The sequence below is a fragment of the Scomber japonicus genome, chromosome 6 (genome assembly GCF_027409825.1).
Source record: "Scomber japonicus isolate fScoJap1 chromosome 6, fScoJap1.pri, whole genome shotgun sequence".
NCBI lineage: Eukaryota > Metazoa > Chordata > Actinopteri > Scombriformes > Scombridae > Scomber > Scomber japonicus.
In genome coordinates, this window is record NC_070583.1 from 10,614,718 (window position 1) to 10,636,494 (window position 21,777).

Sequence of the window (21,777 nt, forward strand, 5' to 3'; positions counted from 1 at the left end):
GGATTCCTTGCTTGACCAGCGGCTCCATTTCCCCCCTCATCGTGCTCGATGGGGTGCCGCCGTTCCCTCGGCCTCCCACCAGGAGCTCCTGTCTCCGACCTTTAGCAACTATGCTGGGGGAGGCAAAAAAAAAAAACAACAAAGAAGGAACCAGCAGTGGACTCAAGCTGGGAAGCAGCCAACTAAAGAGACTAACACTAACATGCTTGCAGATCACATTTGTGTTGTGCACATATGCAAGCTTAGCCCACATGTACTGTGCCCTGTGCCACACACATGCATTCAGTCTCTCCCTCAAACACAAACACATCTCATACCCCTCCTCAACCGTTTCTTTCATCTTCTTTCCTTCCTCCCATCCTTCTGAATATGCCTTCACCTCTGCACTCCTGCTCGTCCCTCCATGCCCTATTGATCATTCCCCTCACAAGTCTGAGCAATGACCTATTCAGTCAATATTCACAGCGCCCACATAGAGGCTGAACAAAACGTATTAGATAAAATGTACAAGAACTACAAAATAGTGTGGTGCATACAGTATACCTGCTGTCACACACAGGTAAAACAGATGTCATGCTGCTTCTGCGGACTATATCGGTGCCAGCTTCAGATCTTCAAAGTTTCCCTTGTTGCCTTCAGTGACTGTGTTCAAAGACATCTATCTAATGAGACGTCCATGTAATGAGACACCTAATGGATGTTTTGGTTTTTGTTTTTGTTGTGGTGCACTGAGCTGGTTATCATGATAAACTGAAAGGCCAATGAACGGAGCAACTGTAATATCAGTCGGTATTTTTACTTTGAAATTCTATGCATACAAATTATAAAATGACAGCAACACTCACTCTCTTGATGAATTGCATCGATGAGCGGAATCCAGGTAAAAGCCATTAATGCTTATTGACTTTTTTATAAAACTGTCTTCCCACCAGAGATGAGGAGATGAGTTAGAGGACTTTTTTAAGCTCTCCAAAAATAAAGCTGTAACTCAAGATAATGACCACTTAATATTTTGATATGGTGGGTATGAAATAAAGGGTTAACAATCCCACAGTTTTTATTCAGGCTATTATTTGTGATTGAGGTAATTGTTATACTTTGCTTGTTATCTGCTTCGCCAATGTAAGCCAAACAACAAATAAAACCCTTTAGGTGAACTGGTGCATGTAGAACTTTAATGAGCACCTTGTTTGTTGTGCTCACAAAAGTCCATGTCCTTACTCATAATGAAGTATCGCCTGCCTCATTGTCACTAACATCACGCTGAAAGGGTTGTAATATTTACCAAGCCACAGTGTTCCTCATTTCAAAGTCCAAAAATGTCTACCTCAATGTATTAAGAGCCTTCAGAAAAAGTAATATAATTTATCCCCACAATATCTTAATTACAAATGCAGCTGAATAATGCGCAAGAAATAAGCTGCTCACCTGATTTCTCGTCTCATTGACAAACACAAAAATGATCATATATGAGTCTAATTGTATATATACATTTATCTCCTCTGCATTGAAAAATGTCTTTCTATCTTTCAATCTAGCCAGCATGCTTTTTGTCAGAGAAGCCCCTTTCACACTGGACAAAAAAACCCCTGAAACCCACTAACATCTGGCTTTTGTCTTCAGTCTACAATTGGCATTCATTCCCATTCTCATGACTCTACAATCGTCATGGGTATTTTTGGCTCCAGTTCTAATCTGCAGTGATGGAAATATGAAACCTGGGTAGACTTCCTAATTATTGCCCCTTTTCCTGACACACTTTCATCTGTTTCTATCCGCAGATAAGTGTAAACATATGGTTTTATCCATTTTTTTCATGTATGGTCTCTCTGTAATCACAGAGTAATGTGTACTATGTGATTACAGAGAGAACACATGTAAACATATGCTCACATCCATGTTTACGTAGGATTAGCATACAGTCCATGAGCTGTGCGACTTTATGTACACCGTTACATCTTTCAGAGCACTGAAGAAACACTGTAAACACAACTGTCACCTACCCAGAATGGTACTGTTAAACCAAATACACCACAGTTACACATTATTTTTTATAACCATGCTAACTAGCTACTAGCCGTGACAAAATAAGCAAGGCAAACTCACCTACTAGCATTGAAAAGCCGTCAGTCGCCTATTTTTTAGCATGTTTACCCTAATTTACACAAATAAATAAATAAAATAAAATCAGGGGTATGATGAAACCTGACAAGTCAGTTATAATCTAATTAGCTTCATGATCACCAAGCAACAGGGACAACAATAACCTGAGAGTAGTTTTGGCTTGGATGAGGGTGTAGAAACAGATGACAACAGTAATCAATGTGTTGGAGAAACCCTGCTATTAACCATCTCAAAAACAAATCCTAGCATGGAATACCAATTTAGAATGAAAACATTCAACTCCAGCATTGAAGCCATCATTTGTCATTCAGGTAATTGTATGGGATTGTGTTTTATTTCGGAGCACCTGTGAAAAGATATTCTTTACAGTCTGCAGTTTGATGTGTTTCTGGGTTCTTATAGTCGGTTTGTCATCTCAAGTTTTACAGTTTTGTCAGTTTGATTTAAAGCAAACCATTTTTTATCCTTACTCCTTTAGCCTCTCCCTCGGCATTGATTGCTTTTTCAGTTTTGCAACATTTGAAAATATAATTACACTACGTCATGACCTGCTGTGTTTAATTTACTAGGTAGCATCTGTAAACAGACTTATGCATATGCATTGCAGGAATGTCATTTGCCACAGCTGAGATACACCTGCAGGTGTGACTAAATTTGATTAACTGAATGTTCATTAACCTGTCATGTTGCTTTATGCCACCTTCTTCCTGCTTCATATTTTTATTTTAAAGTTAACAGTCATCAAATCAGATGGATGGACAGATTGGCACAAAAAAGTGCTGGCATTTCTTTAGCAAGAACAGTCATTTGTAAGACTTTAGAAACTAAGGCTTTCAGTTTTTTTTGTGAGCAGGCCAACCATAAAAATATCAAATGTGGATTGTTAAAACACAGATGACAACAAACCAACAGCAGAAACTACAGGACTGAAGGTTAATTGTTGGGTTAAGCAAGGCTAAATACACAATAGCAGTGTTATTCACTGGGGCTTCTTCTTAAAACATGATGAAGTGTCAGCATGTGTTATTTTTCAAACAGTAAGACTCTGATAAACAGAGTCTGTTCTCCTAGTCTGTCAGACCAAACTCTCTGGGTGACTGTCATTCATTTGGACGATTGTTGTGTCATGAGGAATATGCCATAAAGTGCCCTCATTTAAAAAAAGATTGCCTGTATGAGTGCATTTGTGCGTGTAAATGTGTTTAGGTGCTCTTGCAATTCTGTTCTGTGTGAATGAGTTTGGCTTCCTGACAAATGAAGTGTGGATATTTGTAATTATTGTGATTTTAGCAAGGTTTCATGGGTAAATCTTTGGTTTCGGTTTAAGATTAGGATTATGGTTCAGTTATGGAGGGGTGTGAATTATGCATGCATTGCTCACAGTTTAAATCCAAGAGAATACAGTAGTTACTTGAAGGTTTTAATGAGGACAGAAACACAGGGAATGTGTTTGTGATGAATGTTTGTTCACAGCAACATGTACACAACATCATCAATCTGAATATGAAAGTACATGTGCATGCAAGCATGAGCTCCTGACAGATCCCGCACTTGAGTTGGTGACTCATACTTGAGGCTTGAATACATTTGACTTGAAACTTGTCTTTACTGATTTCAGATTTGACGTGGACTTGTTAATAATGAATAATACAAATCTTTGAGAAGACTGGTGAGGTAATGTGAATATTCTGACGGTTTTGATACTGAACATATTTACTGCTATATTTAAAAGTAATCATAATCTTGGCTCCTTTGCACTTTTAACATATAACAATGTGTTAATATGTAGTGAAAATAGCATTTGTTTGTATATCTGTACCACTATCACTATTGACACTTGATCCTTTAAGATATGAGACTTGACTTGGGCTCTGAATCAAAGACTTGAGACTCAACATATAGACAGTCATTGTGTGACTCATGAACATCTGCGGTCCCAGTAAATAGTAGAGAGCCCCCCTAGCTGAGCAAAGCCACGTTACCACTCAGGCGAGCAAAAGCGTGAAGCTGTGAGACCACCGGCTGCCAGACATCATTATCTCTCTCAGCAGTACCACACATGCTCTCGAACTGGGTTAGACTTATGGATTCTAGAGTGAAAGACACTCGCAAAACAACAAAACAACAACAGCGCCAGTGTTTGCAAATGGTGTAGAACGCTCTCTCAGTAGCCATATGTGCCTGTGTGGACTTACAGGATCTGATCCTGCCAGAATGCTGACAGGACTTCCCTTCTATCACAGTTTCCATTTCACTATTCACACTGTTTCAGTGAAAACTATAGAGCTGTTGAAGGTGATCTGCCCACAGCTTCCTAAAGAAAATAGAGTAAGTGAATAATACAAAAGAAAAGCTTCCTCGTGGAGGTGAATGTGCAGAAATTGCAGAGGCGTTAGTTACTAGAGCCATTTTTACTATCTACTGTATCTCTGAAATGTTCAGGGACATTTCCTGCATGGAGTCATGTGTGAAAGGGAGCAGGATTATATATACAGGGAAATCTTTACCACCAATTTCCCACCTCAAGACTTTGTAACATTTGGTGGAAAATGCTGCTATGGGTGTATTGTGAATAAAAGTAGTAACACTGCAGGAACAAGCACGTAAAGGATTACGTCTGTATGATGAAAGATGATTTCACATAGAGCGAGTGAACCAATCACAAGACATCGCTTGGGTGACCAGATGTCATGAAACATTCAGGACGGTCCTGAATTAGGAGAATCCTGTCCTGTCTGTCCCTAAAATGAACCTTTAAGATAACAGTAATCGATAATATGAACAAGCTAAAATGAGAGCTGTCTGCATGCTGTAAGGCTTGACTCGCTTGAGACTTAAAAGCCTAAAGACTTGACTTGAGATTTCAAGGTAAAATAATGCTGAGGAGACCTGACTTGGTGACACAGTCATATTGAAAAATGCTGCACTGGATATATTGTGTCTTTTGGAGCGCTGCCAAATTGTCATGAATAATTAATAACACAACAAGCTGCTGCTGTCACCAGAATAAAATGCAGAAGACTCTAAATTCAAATGAGAGAAACTTTTCATTAAATCATCAATTAGTCTACATGAATTAGTAGCTCATTAGTTGCTGTTGTTTTTTTAACTCTATGATTCTGTGGAAATATTGTGATCACAAAACTTGTGTAGGCTATAATTCCTGATTTTAGTCATCATTTTTTTTTTGTAAAATATGATTGAGTATGACTCATGTGGTTTTACTTGTCTGTTGCACTGGTTAGGCTAGCATAAATGACGCCATCCGACCTGTTTTAAACCAGATGACGATGAGTGCAGCTGCCCCTGCGTGAGGAATTTGTGGCAAAAATATCTAAAAATTGTATTTGTGAGCTCCCACAGCTTAATGGCAATCTTATCGGCTGAAAAGACATTTAAAATGACTAACATACCTGTCACCTGTACATAATGGTCTTGTTTACACAGCCCTTCATCCTCAGAGCCAATCAATCTCTAAATTATATCCATCTGTACAAACTGATTTTCATAATATCAATAACAAATTAGCTGTCAAAGTTATAGCCTTGATTTTACTCTAAATTATTCTAACCATTTTAGTTCTTCTGACAGTTCAAATTAAGCCACCCATTTGAGTCACTGGTTCAGTTCTGGAATTGCCGTGGCATGTGTGAAAATGTGTGTGAATAGTGGAAATCCCACGCGGTGCCTAAAAGGTTATTAGTAATCAGTTATTTAACAGGAACTACGTGTGAAAGAGGCTTACGACTGCATCCACTGCAGCTTGAAAAATCTACCATTGAATAATGCTTTTTTCTTGCCTCTATAGCCACATCTCCATCCATTTCCTTGGAACAAAAGCTGTTTAAAATTACAAAGCAGCTTTACCTACAGCAACATTGTGAGCCATCTGAACCTTGGAGAATTTGAGAATATGAAAAGGAGCTCCCAGTTTCTGTATAGGAGCCAGCCAGATCCATATGGCTCACAGGATTACACTGAACAACTCACTCTCCTTTAATGCAAACAGACAAAGGAGGCAACTATACCAAACCAAAGTTCTTTTCATACATGCCCTGCAACCCTGAACTCATCTAGACATGACCCAGAGGAGATTTATGTGAGAGGGAAATGTGCAAATAAATCGGACTGGACATTAAACAGACTTAACCCTGCCAGCTCCCTCGCACATAGTCTGCGTAACTGAATGACCCTATGTGTGAAACATGCACCATGCAAATGACGCAAAACCAGAACAAAGTCGCCTTGTCCACCATCTGGGTTGTGCTGTAAATAACACACAGCAATTTCCGCAGTGGAATTTTGGCATCGTGCCCTGCCTTCTGCACGCTCTACCTAGACGCCACACCTCACCTCAACCAAATGGAGTGTTCCCAGCAGGTGAGAAGGTGTCTGACACATACAGTCTCCTGCTACACTTGTGAGAGGGAAACTCAGGAGAATGAGGACCAGACATTGTCCGGAGTTCATATGAGAAAATGGCTCTAGTTTTTCATCCTCCAGATGCAGCAAACAGACATATTCGATGAAACGTGTTTGGAGTGCTGACAAAGTGGCGTGGTAATTGATAAAGACACACAAACAGAATGGCTTTCAATCAGCGCAAGGCTGCTATCAAACTGAGATGCTGTCAACTTGAGTATCTCCATCCATCACCTTACAAGCTTATCAGCGGTTGGAGACATTATTGTTTTTCCCGAAATTGGATTCATTCCCAAAAGAGACAGTATTTCTGCTCTCTGAGACATATCAACATGAAGCAACCTGTACACACGAGATGACATACAGACATCAACATAGTATGGTGGCCCTGAAGGGCAAACGACAACAATAAAAAGTAAAAAACATCGACATTAACAAAAACACACCGACAAAAAGGAAAACACAACGACATTAAGGAGAGAGAGAGAGAGAGAAAGAGAGAGAGAGAGAGAGTGAGAGAGAGAGAGAGAGAGAGAGAGAGAGAGAGAGAGAGAGAGAGAGAGAGAGAGAGTGTAAAGCAGCCTTTCCCACCTGTTAAAAAGACAGACGTGCTTTCATCCAATCCTTGTCATAGCAGGTTCCTAGTTAATGTTGTTGTGTTTTTCTTTCTGTCGTTGTGTTTTTGTTAATGCCGTTGTTGTTTGGCCTTCAGGGCCACCGTATCATAGCTATCATACATGAAAAACTACAGGAAAATAAACTCTCCCTAGGGATAAATATACATTATCCATTGGGGATATAAGACAAAGCTGCTGCCTGTATCTCTTTATTTTGTGCTTCTATATCTGTATTAGTCCCATACTGTATCTTCTACTGCTATTTAGAACTCAATAATGCTGAGCTGCTCCTAAATGATAAACAATAATATACTAAACATATATATCTAAATGTATCAAATTGCATTGGTCCATGATATTTATAAAAATTACATCATGTATATAATGAGGGGAGACCAAACTGAATTTAAAGTTGGTCTGAAGTGTCTATGATACACCTCTGTGTCGTTAAGCCTATGGCCTATTTGTTTACAATTTGGCAAATCTGCATCACAGGAAGTCATGCTGCTTTAGCTTGTAGCGGTTCTTCTTCACACTGTACAGACAACAATCACTACTTGACTTTGATCCTGAAAGAACAGTCAGAATCTAATGACTCTGAGCCAAGATCTGAAGTTACAGCGAGCGCATTTATGACTTCTAAATGGATTTATGGAGCTTATCCTTGATGGATATCTGAGATCTTGACAGCAGTGTAAAGTGCGTTCTGCTGATTTTCTCTATCAGCCCTCATATACTGCAGCAGGCATCACAGATTATGTTCTAAAACAGATTAAACTTTTTAGGTCACTTTAAACAACTAATGTGGCATTTGGATGATGAAAGAATCAGACACACCATTGGACAGACTAACTAGATTAACACACAGAGTGATGAGTACTGAATGGGTGATTCTCACCTGAAGGGTTAAGCAGCCGCCAGGTGATTAGTGGGTCCGGCCTGCCACTGGCCAAACAGCTGAGTGTCACGTTACTGCCCTCATTCACTATCATGTCGTCTGACATCTTGTAGATGTTGGCTGGAACTGGAGACAAAAGAGAAAAAAACATCAAAGTTAGGACTGATTTTATTTAAGAGAATAAAAGGCAGAGCACATCTTTATCTCACACAGACCTCCATGTTGACCTTACTCATCTAAAAGTTATAAACTGACATCTTTGCTCTTTACTTAACTTTATAACAATAATGTTTTATTCATTCTACTGTAAAACATTTTCACTCAACAAAATAACAGACTTTTCCATTAAGAAACCGCTGGCTTTAAACAGAGGTTAAATACAAAGGACAAGCTGACCATGATTCTCTCAGTGAAAGGAAGTGTTTAGAAAAGCGTTGGAGAACATTTTTCCTGCTTCTATAGCTCTCAGAGGTACTTACAGTAAACTTTCTCCCAGGATCTAAATATGCAATTTAATCTCCTGCCCTGGGACCTGAGCTCATGAAAACAGATTGCTTCTCTTGTCATGTGGAGATACACCAGACACTTGGCACTGATTCTTCAGAGTTCAGACACACTCTTTCAGAAAAGTAAGCTTTAACATACTAATCCAAATTTAAAAGTGAGATGAAGAGAGTTGTTAAGTGTGTGTTTCATCTGAACGCAGCGTTTAATGATCACCCTGCCTTTCGATTAACATCTAAATAGTAAATGGGCTGCATTTATAAAGCCCCTTTCTAGTCTTCTAACCACCACATGGCAACAATCACTCATTCATACACTGGTGGAACAGCCTTCGGAAGCTATATTAGGTTCAGTGTCTTGGCTGAGGACACTTCAACATGTGGTTTTGAGGAGTCAGGGATAGAACTACCAATCTTCCTATAAGTGGATGACCTCTGAGCCACAGCCACATATACCCTTAATTCCTCTACTTCATCTGTTCCTCACTCCCACTGCTCTCACACCCACATAAACCAACAGAAAACAAGAGAGAAGGAGCAGAAGAGAGAGAAAACTTTACTCTGGCACAAACAACTCAGATGAATTAGGTACAGTCTGTTTTAGAGAGTCAGCAGCTAAGATGCAATCAATCATGAAGGATATAGAGAGAATACATCAGTGTTTTCACAAACTGTGGCTGAATTGGTTGGGGGGGTAAGGTATCGTATGCAGATATAAGGCAAGAATTGAAAATAATGATCAATGACTTTGGAATATGATGAATGGGGGAACACACATAATGCAGGCAAACAAAGAAAAGTAAATTCATTTTTTTCTGAACCTGTGACAAGTGGATTTACTATTCTAACTTCAGAAATGGGTGCATATTTGTGTGTGTGTGTGTGTGTGTGTGTGTGTGTGTGTCTCAGGTCTACATTATTATGGATTCGGCACATTAGCCCATGTTGCCTTTCTTCCATTAACCCCACCAGTCTCAAGGTTACATCTGAACTCTATCCACTTGAATAAACTGATAATGCTGTATCTCTTTGCCAATCAAGAACTCGCTTGACTGCTTATATGCTGCTATGCCAATCCAAGAAACACACTTGCAACAAGTTTGGTTGTGTTGGCTGTAAGGGGTTCACTTTTGCCATGGTGGTCTATATAATTTATTGGTAATGGTGCTTCAAATTCTAGGTGTTGACCCTTATTGAAGTAAGAAGGGACAGTGACATGGTTGAACTGGTGTAAAAGTGGAGCTAAATTTACTGTGAATGAAAATGTGTCTTTTCTTATTGGTTATGATTATTGGTTATAAGCTCACATAGTTACTGTCAATGACAACAAGACCACAGAACTCCTTGCTTTTGGGGATTAGTGTTTAATATATTCAACACCTTCAGAAGTCTAATAAATTAATTCTGTAACTTGATTTTTGCAGGCGAACATGTAATCCTTCATCAGGCTTGGGGAGTAATGGAATACATGTAACAACGTTACGTAAGGTAACTGTATTCCACTAAGGTTACAGATGGGTATTTATTTATCAGGATTATAATTTTAAAACACATTTTACAATAAAGAACTTTATATGACCATGCACTGTAAAAGTCCCAAACGTGAGCAGAGCGAAGGGGAAATGATCTATCTGATCCACGATAGTCTGAGTAGAGGATGATACCGCATGATGAGTGCAGCAGACGCACGTATACACACTTCACACACTTCACACACATTGAACTTAAAAGTTGGCAGGGATGTTTGTTACAGACTGTGTCACTCCCAAAGACTCACAGTTATAAGAGAGCTTGAGTTGATAACAGCTTGATGACAGCTTGTAGGGCACATTACTCCTCTCCACTGATATGACTGTGTGTGCGTTATGTGTTGACCTGACAGTGAGTCACTGGTCCCTGAACACGTTCAATACTGAATGAGTCAAAGAAAACTCAGACTCAGACTCAGACTCAGACTCAGACTACCTGCGTGGGAGCAACACACAGATGACTGTATGTCACAGCTGGCTGCAGCATCATTCAGCAACTGAAACAATAAGTGTCTGCAAACTGAGAAAAGGGTTGTGCACATTTACGCACACGATACAGCAGTGGTAACTTCATTAACACCAGATCGATCCGGATCTAATGGCCATTAATGTTCATTTGCACATTTACAGAGATCAGCTGTTACACACAGTCTCAGGTTTATATGTGGGATTGTTTATAATAAAGCAGAATTTATGGATGAGCTCCATCAGAGCAGTCAGAACTTATTTTTAAGTAGCTGAAATTAATTTAAGTACACCCAGAGTCAGACTGAAGATTTCACCCTTAGTTAGCACCAACTCTCTGAACACATTAACATCTCCTCCCTAACTGAGTGTGGCTATTTTCGCTGGTCTTTGTCAATTAGATGTTTTTATTTGAAAAGAAAGTGGCCCTAATTGTATTTGGTATTGCAGTAATCCTAAAGTAACAGAAAGTAATCATGATACATTACTTAAATATTGTGGTAATTGGATTACGTTACTGACTACATTTTTTAACAGGTACTAGTAACTGTATTGGAATACAATTTTAAAGTGACCCTCCCAACCCTGTCCTTCATGTATCCTAACTGCAAGTTTCCAAATGTTTTTCCACTTTCAAATTTTACTGAAGAAAGAAGATATGCAAGAGTTTTCATAGACATGTAAACTAATGAACCTGGTTTGTTACATGTATCAACTGTCGCTCCTAAACACCACTAAATTCATGACCCAATCTGGACTTGCAATTACTGCCTGCTGTGTGTTGTTATTAGAACTCTCACAGCATCGGCCCGTCTAAAGAATTGCTAACCTCCTTTTCCCATCAGTCTCACCTGCCTCTGCTGTTCCTGCAATACAACTCTGCCACTATCCTGCACTTACTCTAAACCAGAGAGTCGTACTGTAATGTGTTTAAAGCCACAGGAGGTGTTGCACACGATGAACACAAACTTAAACTCCTTTGGTCTTTTCATTAGATTTTATTTCTTTCAGCATTGCACTCAATCACTTAAGACGAGAGAAAATGTGTGCTTTAAATGTCCATGAAGAAATAGCCACACTTTTTGTACTGTTCGCGTGCTGAATAAAGTGTATGCTAGATGAAGTGTGAATTTGGGAGATAAAAAAATGTGCCAAAATGTCGCTTTATGAATAAAATGATTGCATCAGAGTTATGAGTCTGTGCCCTGCAGACTTGCACGCCCGTGCCATAAGTTTTCACCGCCATGATTAAAATAACAGTCTCTAGTCTGCACATTAGATTCACATTTATCTTCCAATCCAAATCATTTATACATAAAAAGCAGGGTTGGGAAGTAAACCATTAAAGATTATGGGATACCTGTTTAAAAGTGTCAACAACAGAACAATCAGATGCACAAAGCTGGTGGGGAAAGTAACATACACTGCAAGCTCTCAGCAACTGTTGTCAATTTTGTCCATAAACAGGGCACTTAAACCCCAACTGCTCCATTAAAGTTACTCAGTAGCCTGACAATAAAGAATGTGCTCCAGTTGTACTCCTGTTGTTGGTGGCAGCAGGTACAGCTTCCTGTTGCAGGAGGGATTTTATTATTTATTTTGTTTGCCTAGCTGACGAACTAACAGAAACAAATAAGGGATAATCTATGCTGAAAGCATTTGGAAACACACTTGTGAGACTACATCATGCAGAGATTCATATGCTATTTAAACCTGACTTTCTGTGTTGAATTGAAATAAAGCTGCCCTGGTTTTTTTCTGTATCGACCATGTTTTCAAAGAAACAATATTTCAGATTGTTTCTCCACACAAGTTTTTTATTGAAGATTTGTCTGTGTACGGCATCAGAGCCTCCCCCCAACAAACATCTCTCTCACACACATGCACTCAAGCGCGCACACACACACACACACACCACCCGCAAGTAACCCATCTCTCTAATAACAACTGATAAGACAGTCGCAATTGTGCCACACAGCATTTTAAATGAAGTCATACAGAGTTATTGCCGTAGTCAAATGACCAAGCTAAAATGAAGATGTGTTTTCCCGATATGGCGAGATGGAACAGGGGATGCTGGGGCGGAGGCGCTCGATTGAGGTGACAAAGAATCCAATTGTCTTTTTGTGCCCTCTTCAAAAACAAACCAAAGCGGGGTGGGGTGTGGCAATGAAGAGGGGGTGGGGGTGAAGGTGGTGGTGGGGGGGGGGTAGGGATATTGATTGGCTTAGTACTATGTGTGACTGGAGAATGAATCCTCGCAAGGCTAGATAAAAATGGATCGGGGAGGAAACAACTGCTCGTACACTGATAACCCTGTCAACTGTATAAATGGGAGGGGGGGGAGACTAAGAAAAGTGGAAAAGAGGAGTTGAAGAAAGAAGACAATAGTGAAAGGAAGAAAGTGTGAGTGACATTTCACCTCTCGTGGTGACAGCGCCCGGTGTCCAGCTGTCAGCAGAGACGAGGAAGGAGGGCCGGAGGAAAGGAATGAATTGTAATCTTAGTCATAGGTCAGCTTTCAAGGAACAATGCTGGAAAGGGCAGCTCTTTGAAAAGCACTTTACCTCTGCAACTGTAGGATGAATGAATTCCATAGAGATACTCTCTCTGCACTCTCTGCTAATGTTTTCTATATGGCTGGGTTTGAGTGAATTATGGTTCAGACAGCCACGGGCTACAAAAACGCCTACATTTAATGTCACACTCTGCACACTCACTTTCATATACAGTCACATCTCTCCACCTGGAACCTATTTTCTAACTTATTCTGTTTTAATTTCACTCCCCAAAGAGGAATTAATTTCCATATACAGGCAAATATCACAAGCTGCTGTGGAGTACACAGGAGCATTTTCCTTCTTCAGGTTAGCAAGTTTCATGCTCCTGGAGAATCCCATCGTGTCCTCTCCGGCTAATGATCTCCTATTTGGTTTTCCAATTCCTCCAAAATAATAAATCTCTGATGAAAACTTTATGAATATGCTGACCTTGCTTTCAACTCTAATTTCAAACTTCAAAGAAAGAAAGAAAAGAGAGTGAAAGACGGTGAGTGAGAGAGAAAGAGAGAGAGAGAGTAATTAGGGGCGAATGTGTTTGTGTGTTTGTAGGTTTGTGCTTTAACTGTGTGCCCATGTAGAGGAGAGAGAGACGCAGCCATGGGCAGCTCCCTCGTCCATGTGACAAGATTTTCACTACAGGGATAAATGGAAGGCGATGAAAGCAATAAACTTGTATCTCTGCATGATTAACTCCTCCTTCATTACTGTGTCCACTTACTATTGCAACTATTTCCAAAAAGTCTTATGAAGACTATAATGTGATTAATCTTTTAAATAATTGTACTGCATGGAATCTCTAAAAAAATAATGTGGCTGCAATTAAAAACCTAAACATTAGGAACTTATTGATATGGAGGCAGGTACTCTACATACAAATGTGTGTTTTAAGCAGCTATAAAGGATTCATCTAAATAAATAAATGACTTTGAAATGACTAAATTGTAACATTTTTAAATTGGAGGCTGCTTATTTATCACGTGTCTGTCATGTTATCCTCAGGTATGGACTAATTAATTCAAAGAGGCTTTTGAACAGTCTGAAAACAGCTGTGAGTAACAGATAATGGATCAAATAACATATTAATTTTGTAGCACGGTACAAACGCAAACTGAATAATCAAGTTTTCCATTCACATTTGTTCACCTGATTATCATCTGAGTGGAGCCTTAAATCCATCCCACAATCCTTTGGAATGATGTTATTCTGCACATCACAATTACATTCATACATTATGGGTGTTTTTAAATGGATGGTAAATGGACTGTACTTATATAGCACCTTTCTAGTCGTTACGACCACTCAAAGCGCTTTTACATTACATGTCATTCACCCGTTCACACCCATTCATACACTGATGGCAGGGGCTAAACTGCCATCAGGAGGAAGTTAACCATTCATTCTCATTCATACGCAGCAATGAGAGCAATTTGGGGTTAAGTGTCTTGCCCAAGTGGACTGGAGGAACCGGGAACTGAACCGCCAATCTTACAATTGGAGGACGACCGCTCTACCTGTCTGTCCCCCCATTAATCCTTTGAGCAAATTCCCATAAATTATACTTGATTACATTTAAGTGACAAGGTCACTGAACTTGTTCTTTCTTTTTCCACAACTTCTTGGTGTAAAAAAAGGACATTTTATGAAAAAAAGAGGCACTTCTAAGTGTGGTTCAGCAAAATCACGATTTTTAATTTGGCACATTCACAACTGACTTATCCAATTTAATAAAAGGCACAGCACACATGAGTGTGAATAATGCATTGAGTACTGTGTAATCATAATAAGAATACAAGAAAACAGTTTGACCTGGATATTACACAAAAGCAAAATAAAACAAAATAAAAAAAACACACACACAGACACACACACACACACACACAGACACACACACACACACACACACACACACACACACACACACACACACACACACACACACACACACACACACACACACACACAAAGGCATAGTCTCTGGTGTTGATACTGAGAGTGAAACACAGTAGAGTTTGGAGCACAACACTCAACAAAAATTGCTGGGTGCACACACATCAAACAAATGGATAGTGCATTTAAAGACCAGAACATTACCAACTTGTCATTGCACTGCTTGTGTTACTCTTTGTGCTACCACAAAACCAGAAACCTAATATCTCTATTTAGTGATTTAGTTTAGTTCAGTAAGCAAACTCACAAATACGCTGACAGCGTTGCTTGGTCCACCTCAGATGCAGGCATATTGAGCATGAAATTATCCTTTGAACAGAAGCAGAGAAGGCAGCAGATAATGCAGGATGCAACCTCGCCCACCTGGACTCTGTCAGATTGCTTTATATTCAAGCTAAAGTGTTCATTACAATTTAAGGATTACTGTGCCAAACTCTATTCCACTCTTTAGGACACAAACAATACACAACCAGACAGCTTTGGGATTTGACTGGAAAATGTATTCTCTTCTCACCTCGCCCCATCACAGACTACTGCTTAAAACAACAAAATACTACACAGCAGACCTCAGGGGTATAAAATAAGAAACAATAACCCCAACCTTGCATATATATATATATATTTTTTTTTACTAGCAGAGCTCAGGAACAGTTAAAGTTCTTTTATATCAAAGGCATTAAAGTACTGCACATCAATAAATCTACTGTCATAAGTTCTGCGTATACAATTTTACATGTTTTATATTTTTCCCCTTGGGCTCATTTTGCTCCCTCTTACATTTACCCCCCACTGGCTCTCAATGTGACATTTGGAGGAGTGATGTGGCATCAAGTGTCGAAGACGCGTGCGCTTATGCTTAGCTAATTTAAAACCATTAGAAGATAATCAGGAGAAAGCACTCGCAGGTCTTTAACTTTTAGCTTTTAGTGCTTGGATGCTTTACTGCCAATTACCTGCTTTTTATAAAACAAGGTCAACCCAAATACACTTTTCCAAAGGCCCCCAAAAAAGAACATTATTACCAGGCTGTTCGCCACCGGAATGGTTCAACTAAGCGACTGGATAACGTAGCCTTAAACAAGCACCTGCTGTGCCTTGCCCACTCGTGATACCAGAGTGTGTTTGTGTTCATACTTCAGTGCCCATGAATGTGGTTTTTGCCTTTTCTTGGATTCATTTCCACATTGGCACCTTGACCGAACAAGGCAATCTGTTCTTGTGGGAACTATGAGAGTGATAATCAGGGAGTCTTGACCATTCAATGGCTTGAAAAAGATGTCTTTTTCTAGATTAAGCCATTTGAGGTCAAAGGAAGAGGAAAGGCATGCACAGACATGCTCACACAGGAATCTTTGATAAATCTGCCACAAAATTTGCTCCCTTATAAATATTATGTCTTACTGAAAGACTTTTGCAAAGGAAGGAAGGAAAGAATAGCTACAAAAGGAGAGAAGGAGCAAAATGTAATCGTTGTGCTACAACTCTAAATGTCTGCAATGTGCTAGTGCTGATAAAGAGTATCTTTTTAGATTAACACTAAGCCTTTTGGCTGAGCCATTGGTTGTACACTTACTGCTGAATGATATACACACACACAAGCATGCATACACACACACACACACACACACACACACACACACACACACACACACACACACACCTGTATGCATACAAAAAAGTACAGTTACAAACACACATTTTGTTTTCTGTAGCTTACACAGTATGTCACCGTACAGTGTGACTCATTGTTAATATCCACAGTTGATCCCTTCAATTATTCATGCTGACAGTGTTACTCGATATAGTGACAAGCTACATCTGCATTGCATGAGCTGCACATGCACACTCACACACAAGCTCACACACAAGCGCTCACACAAGCTCACACACACACAAGCAGCCACATTTCAACACACATTTAGCCTGTTCCATCACGTCACCTCATGCAAAATATAAAGGAGCACCAATCTCGTTTGATCTGAGACCTCAGGGTGTATTTTCTGCAGAGACACACACACATACACAAACACACACACACACACACACACACACACAGACACTATTCTCTGCCTGGCACTGCAGAATTGAAAGGAAAGAGAATGCATAGGTCTGAGAAGTGGGCTGACACTGCTGTTACTGCTGCAGGAGATGAAGCACAAGTGGCCTGGCGATGCCAGTGGGACCCCCCCCACATGCTCCTTGAGAACAAAAAACAGATGAAGAGAGAGAAGAGAAAGTAGATGAGAGAGGTGATGACAGAGGAAAAGGCACCACCTCTCTCCCATCCCAACCGCAGCCGTCAGCAGCTACACTAGAGATGCCTGTGAAACTTTCAAAGGAGGTGCTGGATGTGAGACAGATGCAATGGCCTGCTGGAGGCACCGATGGAAGCGAGGGAGGAAAACGAAGCTTTTTCTGTGCTTTTTTCTGAAAGAGGATTTTCTACATTTGAGACCAATCACACTTCCATCCATTTCGGATATCTAGACCTCGCCCTAGTTGGGGACACTGAGGTGATTAATTAAGGAGATGTTTTTTTCTGCTTTGGGAAGTGTTTTTTTTCCAATGAGGGTCCTACAAGGGCAGCAACTCGTAAATCACATGAACATCTAATTGGTGTTTGCACTGAAAAAGGAGTGGTAACAGTTTCTACTATCAAGCTCTACACAGGCAACCAGGGCAGGTCAAAGAAGATGAAATGCTACAGATAGTACTTTTTTCATATTATTTAAAGTAAATAATGGCAGTCCTTGTCTCTATGAAAAATATCTCTGTTTATATATTCCATACAAGCTGTAATTCTTATCTTGGCCTCACGAAGGTACCTCTGTAAATCCTTTGCCTCCTCAGAAGCAATAGCTTTGTACTTTAAGCTTGGCATTCACAAAAGTGTGGGAGGCTTGCCAAAAAGGCAAAGCAGATTTTGCATTCAAGCCATCAGATGATTTAGAAGCTTACGATATCATACTGCTCATGATAATGAGAAAAACAAAGATAGCTAGACAAGCTAAATCCAAGGTTAGAGAATCTGGGCTGAAATGGCAGCCTTTCTCCGCAGCTTCCATTTCTATGGTTGTTTAATACCACTTCCTGCCCTTTGCTCTTCCACTTCCAAATACCATTCCTCATTATGTCACTTTGTCCAGACAGGGGTTATTGAAGATCACAAGCCCTCCCCCAACCCCATAGCCTATGCAGCTCAGTTTAGATGCCTTTTTTACGCCCCACCACATCCCATTTTCTTCCAAATGTGAAACCAACAACACCGCCTCTTTCTTACTCCAAAGCCATTTTGTCCAATACAGCTGGTTCAGCGAAACCTTGGTTGCTGATGGAGAGTCAAATGTGTTGTGCAAATTATTTTTTTCCTTCTTGTGTCTCTTCCATTGCTATTCCAACTAGTTTGCCATTTAAAAAAATAAGTTTTACCTATCAATAGTTGAATTATGAATAATTCAGAAAGGCTAAATCATATTCAGAATCAAAACTTGTTTAATCAATATGAGCTGTGGTGGTTTAATTGAACAAATTAATATTTTACAAATGATTTGGAGACTTTTTCATAAAAACAATACTTGTCTATCTATACTTAACAGAAGTAGAGATTTAGCTCATAATAACACTAGTAATTCCAGAAAGCATTGTATGGATTAATGCAAGTTCAAAGCAACAACATACCATCTCATTGTTACTTAAGGATTAAAGGGCTTTATGAAATTACAGCTTGACTTAAAGTGGCTGTGGCGATTACTACTTTAAATAAATCATTTTCCTCATTTGATACGGCACCACTATTCCTTCCCTCAATTTAATCAATTAATCAGTCTCATAAACTGCAAGTTCAAAACATGGACCACATGTCTGCTCTGCTCAAAGGAAGCACACAACAAAGACTTCTTTAGATTAATACAGACAGATATTAATAGCTAAATGCCTTAATTATACATGATGAATAGAATAATAATACATGAGTAACAAGATTTTGAAGTGATAAAAAGAACTGAATTGAAGTGTGTGGTTTGAGGCAAATGTACAGCAATGAGAAGGCTTCAGATTATCTAAAGAGTATTATTAGCCTCATAGTGTATCTGAGCCGTAGAGGCTGTAGACAACTATGAGGAAAAGATTTGAGAGGTGAACGTTTTTTTTCTTCTTTTTATTCCTCACAAGTAACATTCTCTTCATCTCTGAGGATCATGGGTAGGCTAATGTAGCCACTCCAACTATTGTCCAAAACAGAAGAAAAAAAACTTATATTGAAGGTGAAATAATTAAAGCTGATGGTCATAACATTCACCCAGCATTTAATTTAGTTATCTAGGATATTTCTTGTTTTTGTGTGAAGAAATGTTGAGGAGGTAAGTAAAATGAATTCGTCAGTGAATTATCCAGTCTTCCCAGGACTTATAAAGACACAACAGGGGTAAAATCTCCAGGTTAAATGTTGAATATATTGGGTTTATATTTTTAAAGTAATATATAATATTTAAATTTCGGGGCTACTTTAAGAACTGCCATCGGACTTGGTTGGACAGGCACACTGATCACCCATGTTACTGCGTCAATTTAAATTTGTATGATATCCTAAGAAAAGATGTGCACAATTTTTCGTTTGATATGTGAACAGACGATGAGAACGGCCTGCAGGTGTGGGTGTTGCATCTGGTGGAGCTGATAGTTAGCTGCCCAAGCCTGCACAACAGGCAGGGTGCAGCACGGGGCGGGCCCATGGGGCAGGCCTGTGCTGCACCACCAGACTCCTCTATGGCATGGGAGTCTTTGGGCTTTTGCTGTGGCGAATGAACAGTGGAGCATTGTCTTATTCTGCTTCAGACTGGACTGTGTCTTTACTGTCGGCTTAGCCTCCTGGCAACACCAGGAAAGAGTCTGTTGCCATATATGTGAGCCTGACAGCAGGTTACTTAGCAGTTCAGTTTGGCTGTCTTGCTTTGGCCAGAGAGGTGTAAGTCCAACTGAGTCCAGGCTTTGTCTGGTTGAGGCATTGTTGTCTTCTTCAACAGACCAGACTGAAATGCACCTGCTCTAACTATTGGGTGTCAGACTGTGACTGCCCACTGCTCCTAAATACTTAGGATGACTATATAGTATAACATTATAATAGGATGGGTAATGCAGAGTATACATTCCTGGCATATAAAATGTTTTTGGAAAATAAAGAGATTCTGATTTTAACAGGATGATGAATGGATTTCTGTCAAGTGTCACCAAGCACTTAACAGTCCAAGACTATCTGATTATACACAATCCCCGTCAGGTTGATAAATGTGAACACAGAGTTGGAACATCGAATCACAGCAGAGACAAAAAGTGTGAGACTTCTCATCGGGTAATACCTTTGAAAGAAGAACTACGACCTTTTACTCAGGCCAAGGGGTCTTAAGGTAAAGTTTTATTAATCTCTCCTCTGTTTAAAGTTTGTGTATTAATAGAAAAATAACAAAAGCAACAAAATGATTGGCCTTGATACATGTGACTATCTCTCAGTTGTTGTTTCTGAACTTTGGAAAGTGCTGTTTGTGGGGGAGCATCTGCTGCAAACACCTGTTTCCATGTGCCTTTCCCTGCTGATTCTGACAGCGAAACATTCATGAATTAAAAAAAATAAAATGAGTGCTCTGCTAGGTACTGATTAAGAATGTATTATTTTCAAACAGTAGCCCTATGGTGTTGCTTTGCTTTTCTGAGGCAATTACATGGTTAAATCAATTAATTTTATTTTATTTAAAAAAATGCCCCCTCATTTACCTCACCCTGGCTGGGTCCACTTTTACTGAACAAGTAGCAATACCAACTTATAAAAATACTCCTTAACAAGTTAAAGTCTTGCATTAAAAAATCCTATCCTTACCCATCCTATTATATGATCATACTATCAAAGAGTAGTGAGCAGCCACAGTCTGATACCCAATAGTTGAAGTAGATGCACTGCACTTCATGCTTCGGGGGAGAGGCTGGTCTGTTGGCTCGCTCTCTGCATATACACTTATCATGTGTGCATAAATTAACCTAAATGTGGGAACAAATTATCTCGTGTGCATGCACTAATAATACTTCATAATATAGAAACATTCAATATGACTAGGACTATCAAAATTTAAGTGGACCTCTTTTTACTTTTTTTAATCCACTTTGCTGCTGTAACGCTGTAAACTTCCTTCTCTAATAAAGGATTATCTTATCCTGTCTTATGTCCTTCAGATTTATGGCAAGGATCCGGTGATAAGTTGAACCATAAAAGGGGAGCCTGAGTTGTTTGGTCCTTTCTCTGGTTTGAATGATCCAAGGGTCATTACATGCTTTTAGTTCAATTGTTAATTGAGTTAATTGTCAAAAATGGTCTCTTACGAAGCATTTTTGAAGTCACTGTCAGCCCCCACTGGCAGAGTTGAGTTGACGTGAAGAAGTCTGTAAGTCAGTTCTGCAGACATGCATGGTTGTCTGCGCTTACCACGTCCAATGGGATTAGGGTTGTTGTATCCAAAGGAATTAAAGAAAAACGGACAACATGTCCTATATGGCATTTAGATAGCCTTTCAGCTTAATTCCCCTGATCCTTTGAGGCCCTCAAGGATGTTTTGTGGAAGTCAAACCAACAATCAGCACTAACTAATCAATACTACCTGATTGCCCCCCATTTGCTACAATTCACCACATTAGAGTGCACTATGATGAGGGGACTCAAGCAGTGTC

General features: G+C 39.6%; 1 protein-coding gene across 1 annotated transcript in view; it reads right to left on the reverse strand.

Moving 5' to 3' along the window:
• The window catches only part of lsamp (limbic system associated membrane protein), a 193,720-nt gene that overhangs the window by 25,087 nt on the left and 146,856 nt on the right, over positions 1-21,777 (reverse strand). Inside the window, exon 4 of the mRNA XM_053321405.1 lies at positions 8,062-8,187. Within this exon, the coding sequence (XP_053177380.1) occupies positions 8,062-8,187 (126 nt within the window). The remainder of the gene's footprint in view (positions 1-8,061; positions 8,188-21,777) is intronic.